At 32.1% G+C, this 13,529-nt stretch overlaps 2 protein-coding genes across 3 annotated transcripts; both read left to right on the top strand.

Annotated features, from left to right (window-relative positions):
• The first annotated feature begins 209 nt into the window (after positions 1-209).
• LOC105674142 (NF-X1-type zinc finger protein NFXL1) lies at positions 210-4,477 on the top strand. Its single transcript, XM_012370278.2, has 5 exons — positions 210-395; positions 899-1,171; positions 1,320-1,432; positions 1,554-3,237; positions 3,319-4,477. Exons 2-5 carry the CDS (start codon positions 908-910, stop codon positions 3,766-3,768), a joined length of 2,511 nt encoding a protein of 836 aa, XP_012225701.2. The 5' UTR covers positions 210-395; positions 899-907; the 3' UTR covers positions 3,769-4,477.
• Positions 4,478-4,860: 383 nt separating this feature from the next.
• Cul3 (cullin 3) lies at positions 4,861-13,447 on the top strand. Of its 2 annotated transcripts, none has more exons than XM_012370267.2 (14): positions 4,861-5,890; positions 7,718-8,101; positions 8,276-8,479; positions 8,568-8,747; positions 8,817-9,191; positions 9,268-9,438; positions 9,785-9,892; positions 10,207-10,384; positions 10,471-10,709; positions 10,833-11,002; positions 11,099-11,237; positions 11,375-11,502; positions 11,579-11,635; positions 13,115-13,447. In XM_012370267.2, the coding sequence occupies exons 1-13, from the start codon at positions 5,831-5,833 to the stop codon at positions 11,601-11,603; spliced, it is 2,361 nt and encodes a 786-aa protein (XP_012225690.1). In that variant the 5' UTR covers positions 4,861-5,830; the 3' UTR covers positions 11,604-11,635; positions 13,115-13,447. The 2 variants fall into 2 exon arrangements, with proteins under 2 accessions (XP_012225690.1, XP_012225689.1); XM_012370266.2 differs by having other exon boundaries at positions 4,862-5,890; positions 13,160-13,447.
• The last annotated feature ends 82 nt before the right edge of the window (positions 13,448-13,529 follow it).

The raw sequence follows: 13,529 nt of genomic DNA, 5'->3' as shown, positions 1-13,529 counted from the left end.
CCACCGATGGTAAGTGTTCTCGTACGAGCTCCTCTATCATCATGTGTTCCTGTTACAATTTTTCCCAATCCTGGCTAAAATGGATGTCGCCTTCATTGCCGATTCGATAAGAAAGGAGATAGAAATAGTACGTCTGCTCTTTTCTAATGTTCGCAACTAGCCGAAGCGCGGAGCTCACATGTATGTACGTGCTTGTGCATGCGTGCGGTATTCTCTCCCTCATGCTGCTTGCTGCTTGCGTCTAAAATCTGGCCACACTGATGTACATGCGTACATTTTTCAGCATGGTTACGTGTATAGTTATGTGCAGCGGTGTAAAACAATAATAAAATTAATTTTATAGTTGGGATTAATTACAATTAATCTTTGAAATTGTTAATAACAAAGGAAAATTGGTAATTACAGACCAAGATAATATATTTATATCTATTATTTAAATGTGGTTTATTACTGACAAAAAATACATATAACAATCCGATTAAATGCCTTTTATTTAAACAAATTAGATCTAACAATATTAGATTTGGTAATTCTAATGATAATTTTATGGTAAAACGATCAAATATAATACAGTACATAACCTTACGATACATTTTAACAAATATATATGTATTATATATATACATATACAAAAAAATCATTTTTTTAAATATCTTGTTAATTAAATGAATACATTAGTTGAATACATATAAAAAAGACATATATTTTCGCAACAGATTGTAAATAAAATATGTATCAGCTTTATATGCCAAAATTTATATACAATGTTTTTCAACAAAAATGTTATTATTAATGTAATTAGTTTTATTTTTTATAACATATGTTGTCTGCTTAGAATATTAATACATGAATCTTTATAATCTACTTATATTACTGATATATGCTTTAAAAATTTTAGAATTTTAAAATGCAGAAATTTAGAAAAGCTCAAGTGCAAAATAAATTGTCTATTGAAAGACATTTGGAAGCCAACGCATCATTAAATTACTCTAGTGAAGAGGAAGATGAAACAAATGAGGAAGATGTCCAAAATGTAGTGGACAAAGTATTATCGGCATACCAGGGACAAGGCACAGATGCAGAAAAAGTGATATCATATCTAGTTAATTCTTTTCAATCTAGCAGTGCAGTTTGTTTGATATGTATATCAACTGTCAAAAAAATAGATCCGGTATGTTTACTTAGCATTAATATACATATTATTATATGCTACAAATTTAACTTTATTAATTTTTACTGTTCTAAGAAAGTATAAATTTTTAATAGAACTATTATGTGATAAAAAACAGTTTATTATATAGATATTCTTTATTATACAGATTTGGAATTGCAACAAATGCTATGCATTTTTACATATGAATTGCATTTTACATTGGATTAATGACAGTTTGAGTTATAAACGGGCTAAAAATATTACACCAATCTGGGCATGGTATGTATTGTAAATATTATTCAAAATAATACATTGTTAATGCAAAATTTTAGGTAAAATGCACTAAAGTTTTTGTTTAATATACCAAAGAAAAATATATATATATATATGTATATTACAGCCCAAAATGTCGTATGGAATATGACCAGGATCAGATTCCAAGATCATATGAATGTTTCTGTAAAAAAACTGCGGATCCTCCACATCAACCATGGATTATTCCACATTCCTGTGGCGAGAGCTGCGGCAAGCTCTTACAACCAGAATGCGGTCATAAATGTGTGTTGCTTTGTCATCCTGGTCCATGTCCACCATGTGCAAAGATGGTGTTGGTTAAATGCTACTGTGGCAAACTACCAGCACAGCCACGTCGTTGTAATGCTAAAAGCTGGAGCTGCCAAACTATATGTGACAAAAAATATGAATCTTGCTCACACACTTGCAATAATTTATGTCATACTGAAGAATGTCCACCTTGTGAGGAAATTGTACTACTGAAATGTCGTTGCAAGAGCAGTCAAAAGGAAGGAAAATGCTACGAAAGTACATGGATCTGCGAGAAACCTTGTAAGAAAAGATTTTCTTGTAATGTACACATCTGCGAGAGTACTTGTCATTCATCCGGCGATTGTGGTAACTGTCCCCTGGAGAAAAATAGATGTTGCCCATGTGGAAAGAAACGTTATGACGTTTCCTGCAGACAGCAGCAAGTGCCAACGTGTGGTGACACTTGCAGCAAATTGTTAGACTGTGGATCACATTTCTGCAACATGAGATGCCACACCGATCGTTGTGGTCAGTGTTTGGAAGTTATAACAAAAGCATGCAAATGTGGCAGCTATACAAAAGAGATCGCCTGTGTGAAAGAATTTCACTGCAACAAGAAATGCACACAGATGCGCTTGTGCGGCAGACATCTGTGTAACAGAAAGTGTTGCGATTGTATATTGAAGAACACGTCCAATCCTTGCGAGAAGACGTGCGAGAACACGCTTAATTGTCGTAAGCACAAGTGTGCCGCTCCTTGTCACAGCGGCCCTTGCTATCCGTGCACCAGGACGGATGTCATACAATGTCGATGCGGCAGCAACAAGATAACAGTGCCATGCGGTACCAAAAAAAGAATTAAGCCACCATCATGTAATAAGTCCTGCAAGATTCCACCAATCTGTCATCATACCAAGAGGGAAACGCACAGATGTCACCAAGGCCCGTGTCCACCGTGCAAGAAAGTTTGCGGCTTGATATACAAGAGATGCGGTCATTCTTGCCCAGCTACTTGTCACACTAAAGTCTGGATGAAAGTCAGAGTGAACGGGGTAAAGGCGCAACCTACCGGCCCCTGGGAAAAACCAAAAGATGTTATGGAATTGAAAACCTTACCATGTCCACCGTGCGAAATTTCTGTGCCCGTGACCTGTTTCGGTGGTCACGAGACACAGCCTTGGCCATGCCACATGTCAAGACCAAGTTCTTGTGGCAGATTTTGCGGCCGATCACTGTCGTGCAAGAATCATACTTGCGAGTTGACTTGTCACAAAGTACAAGCTTCTGACGACGAATCTGGCAACGGTATTCCATGCATGGAATGTGAAAAGGAATGTCAATTCGCACGTCCAACAGGTTGCACGCATACCTGCCCGCAACCTTGTCATCCAGCACCATGTAAACCATGCAAGCAGTTAGTGCGAATCTCCTGCCACTGTGGTATTAGCACCCTTTACCGGCATTGTGTAAACCTGACGTCCGCAACAACTAAGGAGCGCGACGAATTGCTCAAATGTGGAAACCAATGTCCTAAAAATGTAACTATATTTATATAATTTGGAAAGTACATATAAATTCTGCTTCCTTCATAGATAGCCTAATGTGTTTCTTTATTTCAGTATCCATGCGGCCATCGTTGTATTAACGATTGCCATCCGGGAGTATGCAAAGGCGGGGAAGAATGCAACAAGAAAGTCAGATTATGGTGTAAGTGTAAACGGATCAAGAAAGATTTTCTTTGTTCCTTTCTACAAAAGGAACAAATTACTGTAGAGTGCGACAATGTGTGTGAATCATTGAAGAATGAAAGAAAAGAGGCCCAAGAGGCTATGATAGCAAAGAAGCGAGAAGCGGAAGAATTGCGCAATCGGGAAGAGATCGAAAAATTCGAGAAAAAGTTCAAGCCACGGCGAAAGAAAAAAGACAAGAATGAAAACTCGAAACAGTCCCAAGAGAGTATGAGAAACAAATATTGGAGCATGTGGATTTTAGCGATTGCCATAAGTCTTATAGGTATTATAATAGTGTACGTGACTGCTCCTGATCTAAGTATACTTGGTCTGAGCTGATTCTATAAACTGATTCCAAATTTATAATCGTTTATAATAACGAACTGATCCTAAATTTATAAATTATTTATAATTTATGGATAAACGAAAAGAGGCTCTGTGATGTATCAGTGTTTATATAGAAACTATTATGATAAACAATTCCATTTATCTAGTTTATATTATCAATGGAAGTAGTTGTAATTGTGACATTCTTTACATATTACACATTTATAGCCAATAATAGAGGCCTAATAATCGTTTGAAGAAAATCAATTTTTATTTCAAAGATTTGAAGATGTGTAATTTTGACATACTTTTACGGTAATTTTAATAATAGCTTAACATATATGTATATGATAGAATCCAAAGAATTTTATTTTAAGATAATATATAAATTGTATTTACTAAGTGCAGACTTAATATTGAATGTGTATCTTACTAAATATTCTGATATTGTCATATATGTGAGAAGATGATACATCAATCATATAGGACTTAAGTATGTTTAAAAATGAAGAAACTAGAATAAAATTGAAATTAATTAGGACAACTACATAATAAAAGATGTAAGATTTTTATTTTAAATTAGTTTCTTTTAATATTAAGCATATTAGATACGGACATTCCAAGATTTAAAAGTTCACATTTTTGTAAGAAACACAAGATGCATTTTTGAAAAAATAATGCTTTCATAATAAAGTTAAAATATATATGACAAACAGTAAAATTGTATAATAAATATCATTTATATTTCCTGAATACACATCCATCAGAATTGTTTTTTAATTGATCGCATTAAAAGTGCACATAAAGTTTAATGTAATTTAAGAAAAAATACATTGGAATTGTATTCTTCAATCTTTCTTTGCAAAATAAGAAATAGTAGCATTTTGCGAAGTGACAAAGATTACATTATGTAACGATAAAACTTTCTTTTCGTAGTTGCTCAAAGACCCGGACCAAAATATGTAAATTAGTGGACTAAAGATTTGTCGAATTCGGCATATTTAAATTTTCTTGTATTTGGAATAAAACATGATAAAAAAAATGTAAGCTTTAGAATGGAGTGAAGAAGAAAAGAAAAACAAAATATAGATTGTAACTAAACACAAACGACCTCCGGACTTTCGTAGCTGTGCGTCGATACCGACCAGTAACACCCATCAGAAAGTGCACGATCGTAACGCTAGAGCGGCCGTCCGATCGCGCAGCAGATGATGTCCGCCAATATCGCGACGGTAAGCCTATGCTCGTAGTACCGTTGATGGTCGTGATTCATGTGCTGTGAGCATCGTTCGTGGTCTGCGGATAGATATTCCGTGCTGTTAACGACGGTGATATTATTGGCGCATCGAAAATTCGCATCGTACACTGCGACGGTACTGTCATATCGGACCGCTCAATTATGTCACGGGGGCGACCGTACTCGCGCCCGCGGCTACTTCACTGAGATCGGTGAGCAACCACCGAGCAAATCGTGACACTCTCACGGCGGCGGACGACGAAAAAAAAAAAAAGAAAGAAAAGAAAGGAGATCGGCTCCATCGGGTTGTTGACAGAAGCGCAATATTTCCCTCTTGGCTCCGACTCTTCGACTCTACCGTGTGTCTGTCTAGTTTTCCGCGTCTCTTTCTCTCTCGCTGCTTCCCGTCTCCCTCCCTCCTTCGCGCGCTCCTTGCGCTCTCGTGGCCCATCGTCGTTGTCGCTCTTCCCCGCAATCGTCAAAAGCGCGTACCTTATCCCTCTTGGCTTTGGCGTTTCGCTCGCCGGGCTGGAAAAATAGTGGCTCGCACGTAAAGAGAGGCGTCGCGTGTGACGTTAAATGGTCGCGAGGAGGAAGCTACCCGTCGTCGATCCTCTCCACGTTGTCACAGCGAGTGCGGTTTAGTGATTGTACTTGGCCGCGGTGATCCGCGATCATCGGCTGTTCCCGATACGTAAATGAGTGCACGCTACGCTTAAACAGAAGCAGCGGTGTCAATGTATACGCGGCGCAGCGCGCTTATCAAAGCAGCATCGTCGAGACGGCATTTCTGAGGAGAGGAGGACCTTTCGCACACATTGAGACCGAAAATTCGACATGATGAAGAGCAGTGCCCTGATGAAGAAGGAGAGCAAAATGCGCATACGTGCTTTTCCGGTGAGTGCCGTGGAGCGCGATAAAAACGTAGTTGAGCATCATTTTACATTACGCGTCTGTCCTTATTTATTTATTCAATGTCGTCAACAAAGCGATTTTTCAAATATAATGCTTCTACTTGTTTAAATATCTTTAAATATCTTTGTGATTGCAATTTACAAATATATTTATATATTTTCTAACTTGCATTAATTCACTTAGTTCAATCTTACTATATATACTTTTTTATGATACATTTGAGAAATATCTTCGTAAAAGTTTAAATGTCAACTGATATATAATTGACTAGAAAATAAGGTCAGATAATATGTTGGGTTAGATATTCAGATACTTTAGATAGAATATCTACAAATACAATCAATTATTAAAAAATAATTAGAAATAATTTGGCACTTACTTACAATTAGATCATTATTTAGAATAAATATTTATTTAATGTGACATTGACATTAATATTTATGTGTTCCTATATCCAATAAGTAATTTCCTTCAAGCCAATTAAATATCAATTGAATTAATTGCACAAATTTTGAAATACATAATATATTTCAGATTTTTTATATTAAAACTACTTATAAAAAACTTATGAAAAATGATATTTTTAATCAGATTTATGTGAAATAAATAATTATGTGTGATATATCCTATATATTTTGTTTCATGAATTAAATATATCAATAATATTTTTGGTATTTGACATTTTTCTGGTATCTTTCTTGTATAATTATGAATTATGTACATCTGTATTGTTATATTATTACATGCAATATTTAAATGAAGATAAATTTATTGTTGACAGTATATACATATATTCTTAAAAAATGTTTATATCTGAATATATTCCCAAAAGTAACAATAATTAATGGTTGCTATAGTAGTGTAAAAGACTATATAACCATGTCATGTTACATGTTAAATTTTTAAATGTCATCTTAGTATTTTTTTAAATTTACAATGCTAGAAATGTCTCATTTTTTTAATGAATATCACAACAAGGTAAAATAATGTCAGTAATTTATATTAAAAAATGAAATAATATTGGCCAGATTCTATACTTTGTATATAATATTTTGCTTGTATATAGTGGTTTTTATGTAAAATTTAATATATAAAAATATATGAATTTTTTAATTATTTGATTTCCAATTTCTGTCAAATCAAATTAGTATAACTAAATTTGATTATGTTTTATATTTAATTCTATAATAATGTATAACTTTATAGTTATAATATACGATTTGTATAATTTTTAAATTAAAATTAAGACTTTATTGCTTAATAATTGATATCCATATAATTACATCCGGTCAATATCACATCAATTTAAATGTATTTGATAAAATGTAACATAAAATGTTAAAGAGGAAAGAAATTCTAAGGTTATTTATAAGTATATATTTTCATAATCAAGGTTGTGATTGAATAAAACAAAATACATACAAGCAAAATTTGTAATAAAAAAATAGAATCATGGATTATCAAAATGAAGACTATAATTTACAACAAAAAGGCAGAATGGGTGAGGCAATTCCTGCATCAGGATTAATATATAAAAATTATCCTCTCATAATTCGTGATACTCTTGTGAGAATTGTTCTCTTTTACATCTTCTTTTACTACACTTCCATATATATAAATATTCTTGATAAGCAATTATGTCATTGCATTTGTTATTTTGTGCTATAATATATTTTTATATATAAATTATGTTTACAAATGTAATTTAAGCACTTTCAAAATGGTTTTTTTAGTCACGATTTAATAGAAATATTTTTATTTTATTTAATTAATAGCTCTGTAATTATTACAAATGTTCTATTTTCGCAGACAACTATGGATGAGAAGTATGTGGAAAGCATTTGGGCCTTACTAAAGAGTGCTATTCAAGAAATACAGAAGAAAAATAACTCTGGCCTCAGTTTTGAAGAACTTTATCGCAATGCTTATACAATGGTTCTTCATAAGTATGGAGAACGCTTGTACACAGGACTGAAAGAAGTTGTAACGCATCATCTTGAAAACAAAGTGCGAGAGGATGTTCTTCGCTCTTTGCATAATAATTTCTTGCAAACTTTAAATCTTGCATGGAATGATCATCAAACGTCAATGGTGATGATCAGAGACATTTTGATGTACATGGATAGAGTGTATGTTCAACAAAATGATGTAGACAATGTGTATAATCTTGGATTAATTATTTTTCGAGATCAGGTAATTTTCACGTAACATTTTAATTCTTTGTATTTAAGTATCGTATAAAGCAAATTTTAAAATTGTAAAGTTTTAAAACAAAATTTTGATTTGTCTTTTTGATGATTGTTTTATATTTTTAGAAATATCACATATATCGATTCAATAAATTGATAAGTTTCTTGTTAATTTTAGGTGGTCAGATATGGATGTGTCAGAGATCATTTACGAGAAACATTATTAGGTATGGTTGCAAGAGAGAGAAGAGGAGAAGTTGTAGATCGTAGCGCTATAAAAAATGCCTGCCAAATGTTAATGTTACTTGGAATTAACAGTCGCCAAGTTTATGAAGAAGATTTTGAAAGACCTTTTTTACAACAAAGTGCTGAGTTTTATAGAGTGAGTGTAATAGAAAATATGTTTAATATATAATTCAGAATGTACTTTCTTTTATACACATGTTACACTTAAGACTTATTTTCTTTAGATGGAATCTCAAAAATTTCTGGCTGAAAATAGCGCATCGGTATACATAAAAAAGGTTGAAGCTAGAATTTGTGAAGAATCTGAAAGAGCGAAACATTATTTAGATGAATCTACTGAACCACGAATAGTAGAAGTCGTAGAAGAAGAATTAATCAAAATCCACATGAAAACTATTGTTGAGGTACGTTATTTTTGATTCGCATTATTAATTAGTGATATGATTCAACTTACACTTTTGTGTATTTGGCAGATGGAAAACAGCGGTGTAGTACACATGCTCAAAAATCAGAAAACAGAAGATCTTGGTTGTATGTATAAACTATTTTCAAGAGTGTCGGACGGATTACGCACTGTATGCGATTGTGTATCTCAATTCCTTAGAGAGCAGGGTCGTGCTTTAGTGCAAGAAGAGCATGAATCAACAACAAACGCTGTTCTTTACGTCCAAAACTTGTTAGATTTAAAAGATCGCTTCGATCATTTTCTACATTATTCTTTCAATAACGATAAAAATTACAAACAAATGATAGCTTCGGACTTTGAATACTTTCTTAATTTAAATCCTAAAAGCCCGGAGTATCTTTCACTTTTTATCGATGATAAATTGAAGAAAGGTGTTAAAGGGGTTGGTAACATTTATTATTTCTATACAGAACTACATTCCATTGTACAATTTTTTATGCTAATATATTGGATTTTAGATGACAGAACAGGAAATTGAAGGAATCTTAGATAAAACTATGGTCTTATTCCGCTTCTTACAAGAGAAGGATGTATTTGAACGGTACTATAAGCAACACTTAGCCAAGCGGTTATTATTGAATAAGTCAGTTTCAGATGACAGTGAAAAGAATATGATATCCAAGCTTAAGGTAAGAATATCGCGATTATTCTATTTATATCTGAATTGGCATTACTTATATGTATAATAATGAAACTCGTAGATTACATGTAATGATTATTGTGTAGAAATATAATTAGTTAATTAAGTTATTTTTACAGATGAGAGAATTAAAATTAATTTGCGTTATTTGATTTGATCGGGTACAATTTCCTATTTTGTCAAATTATTAATATATTTTTTTTTTTAATTATTTCTGTAATGTGAGAAAAGTTATACACTATTATAGTATATAACTTACATAGTTCTATATACAGTTCTATAAGATATTTTTATTTTTAAATAAATATAATATGCATTTAATTTCATTCTTTCAGACTGAATGCGGATGTCAGTTCACATCGAAATTGGAAGGCATGTTTAAAGATATAACAGTCAGCAACACTATTATGGATGAATTCAAAGATCATGTTCTTACATCAGGTGTAAGTATCAGTATATCACAATAAACTTGAAGAGTTTAGTCGGAATACGGCGTGCTCCACCCATGTTATTTTTCCAAAAATATAGATTATTTTTATAGAAAAATATAGATTTGTGTAATATTAAATTACATGTTAGCGTAGTTGAAACTTATTGATACCGTTTCTTTAGCAGAATTAATTCTATAACTAATATTCTGCTTATGCTTACTTAGAACATTAAAAAACATATATTTTACATAAAAGAATTTATATATATTTATATATTTCTACATAGCGATATATTTTTTATTTTTTCTACTTTTTGTTTTATAAAGACGAACTTACATGGTGTGGATATAAGCGTTCGGGTACTCACAACTGGTTTCTGGCCAACGCAATCAGCCACTCCAAAGTGTAGTATGCCTACCGCACCGCGCGATGCCTTCGATGCCTTTCGGCGCTTCTATTTGGCTAAACATAGCGGTCGACAATTAACATTACAGCCACAATTAGGTAAGTATAGATATTTATGAATATTATTTATTAATAACTGTTCGTCCTAATAGTTGATAATAACATGGATAAAAAAAATCTTGCAGGCTCTGCAGATCTGAATGCTGTTTTCTATGGACCACGAAGAGAAGAGAGTAATTGTGGAGGTTTGGATACTCCATCATCTTCAAGTTCTATCGGAAATGGTAGTAGCGCTAGCAACAGTTTAGTGAGTCAGCGAAGCAGCAGTGTATATAGTACACCGCGAAAGCACATAATACAAGTTTCCACATACCAAATGTGTGTGTTAATGCTGTTCAATAAAAGGGAAAGGCTAACATATGAGGTTAGTTTCAATATAATTTCAAACGACCAATTAATCACATTTATAAGGATACACATTCATAATATATGAAAAATTAAAATATTCATAATTTCTGCCATGTATATATGTATGAATGTTGTGTAGGAAATTCAAGGTGAAACCGATATTCCAGAGAGAGATTTGGTTAGAGCATTACAATCTCTTGCCATGGGTAAAGCTACACAAAGAATTTTACTTAAATATCCTCGTACTAAAGAAATCGAACCTTCGCACTGTTTCTGTGTGAACGACAGCTTTACTAGCAAATTACATAGGTATTGCGTTCTTATACAATAAATAACGTATGATTATATGTATAAACGTATATGTAATGTATAATAAGCACTTAATACTCGTATTGTTTTGTGAAGAGTAAAAATCCAGACCGTAGCTGCGAAGGGAGAATCTGAGCCTGAGAGAAGAGAGACGCGCAATAAAGTTGATGAAGATCGAAAACATGAAATTGAAGCAGCCATCGTGCGGATTATGAAGGCCCGCAAGCGTATGCCTGTACGTACAAAAAACTTTTACTAATTAATTTATATATTGAAATATATTTTGCAAATAAAAAGCATATGTACGCTTTAACAAGATTATTTCTAATGCAAGATATGCGATACTAATGTTAATTAATTTTCTTTTATCAGCACAACATACTCGTAACAGAAGTAACAGAGCAATTGAAAGGTCGATTTTTACCTTCACCTGTAATAATTAAAAAACGTATCGAAGGTTTAATCGAACGGGAATATTTGGCTCGTACACCGGAAGATCGGTATGTAAGACATGTTATACAAATAATCGCTTTTTATTGAGTTAACGAACTAATCATCTATTGTGATTATTTACAGAAAAGTGTATACATACGTTGCTTAATGCTGAGTTCAACATTGGATGTGTACAAACATGTAAGTAATTTGTAATAATATGTATCCTCTTATCACATTAATGAATCTTCACATTTTATTCATCGAATCGTGTCAACATTATTATACATTATTATCATTTGTGGCGTCATTATTGTTATCTTCTCGTTATTATTTCATTTCTTATTTGTGAGAAGTTATGCCTAAGGGATGTTCCATACCAACGAGAAAATAATAGTCGTAGAATTTTGATTTTTTGATAAACATATTAATACTTTTTTTTATTTTATTTGCGGGAATGTAGGATTGAAAAAGTTAATGATAAAGTATCAATTAAAATATATTTAGTATAACGAATATGATTTTATCTTTGTCTTATCGTAATCGTGTATCCTGTTACATGTAAATATACAAACGCAAAGATCAAAGGTAACAAAAGATAGGCCTAGTATTATTATTGCTATACTATTATTTGTTATCAGATGTTGAGCATATTGTAAGGTGCTTATTTTTAATGCATGCATATATGTATGCATGTATATTAATTTTTTGTACAGTTTCCAGTAAAATTTATGTAGAATTGAAATTTATTACATTACATTGTGTGTTATGTTATATTACATTGTGTGCGACATGAAATATCTAATTTGAATAAAGCATATTTTACTTGTTGTTACGGGACATCTCTACAATTGAAATGAATGGCAAGATATTCTTTTGATAATTGACTAGTTTGGTGGAAAAGGTCAATATATGTATGAAAAGATTGATGCATACTTTAGGTTTAAATTGGGGATGCGCTTTAATATTTTTTGTAACAATAGAATTGTATCTGCTCCCCAACACTTTATATTTAATTATTACTTGCGCATTTGTTTGATTTTACACCTGTATTATAACACATGTGTAAAACATGTGAGCACTCATTATAATAAATATGTAACTACGTAGACTTTAGTTAACGTGCGTTTCTAATAATGCGAAATATAGTTAAGTTACTAAAGAATTCAATGATTCGATGATTATGATTGATAATACTTGCAATTAGAAATTTTTCTACACTTGTAAGACTGTGATTGTCTATGATAACATAAATATTCGGATATATCGTGAATTTAGGAAGAAAAATGGCATTTACATATAGTTTTATTTACGTTGATGTCTATGATTATATATGTAAATAAGCTATGTGAAATGTATTACTAAGAATATACTTGTCTCATTTCCAACAACTTTTAATATTATTTTTGACTTGTGTTCTCCATATATATCCTTAAACATAAATTTATGTTTATCTCTTTATAAAATGACATATAAATCGTACGCAAGCGTCGATTTCTACTAGCTCCATTCTTTTATATATATATATATATATATAGTTAAGATATGCTCATATTCATTTTATATTTAATTAAATATATATTCTGATCATAGTAATAAATGTATACACTTCAATGTGTGTGCTGACAAACTTAACAGCTTCCGCCTCTTCCACCTAGCTTTTCAATTATTTTATTACAGTTTAATCAGTCACTGACTTGGTACAATGCAGAATATTTATTGTAGTATGCCAAAAGTGTGGGATCTATGAATCTGTAAGAGATGCAGAAATTGTTAATGGGATAAAATGTGCGCATGAGCTAAAATAAAGATGAAGATCTTATAATAAACTGCTGAAGTTCAATTCGAACATGTATTACACAGGCTCATGCTGTAGTGAAGAAAGGCGAAACAAACGGCGTCGTATTTTTATTTGTATTTCTCTTTATTTATTAATATAGAGTTTTAATATTTAAATGAAGGTTTTACCCTTTCTTACATAAAACTGAATAAAAATAAAATCTTACAACAGTATTTATTATTCTTGAAACATTTACCCAATACATTTATTTTCTATATAAAGTTTAATACGCCAAGCAAATACAAAATATCCAAT

This window comes from Linepithema humile, chromosome 5 (genome assembly GCF_040581485.1).
Source record: "Linepithema humile isolate Giens D197 chromosome 5, Lhum_UNIL_v1.0, whole genome shotgun sequence".
Classification (NCBI taxonomy): Eukaryota; Metazoa; Arthropoda; class Insecta; order Hymenoptera; family Formicidae; genus Linepithema; species Linepithema humile.
The sequence above is the reverse complement of the archived record's forward strand: the minus strand, read 5'-3'. Positions and strand labels throughout refer to the sequence as shown.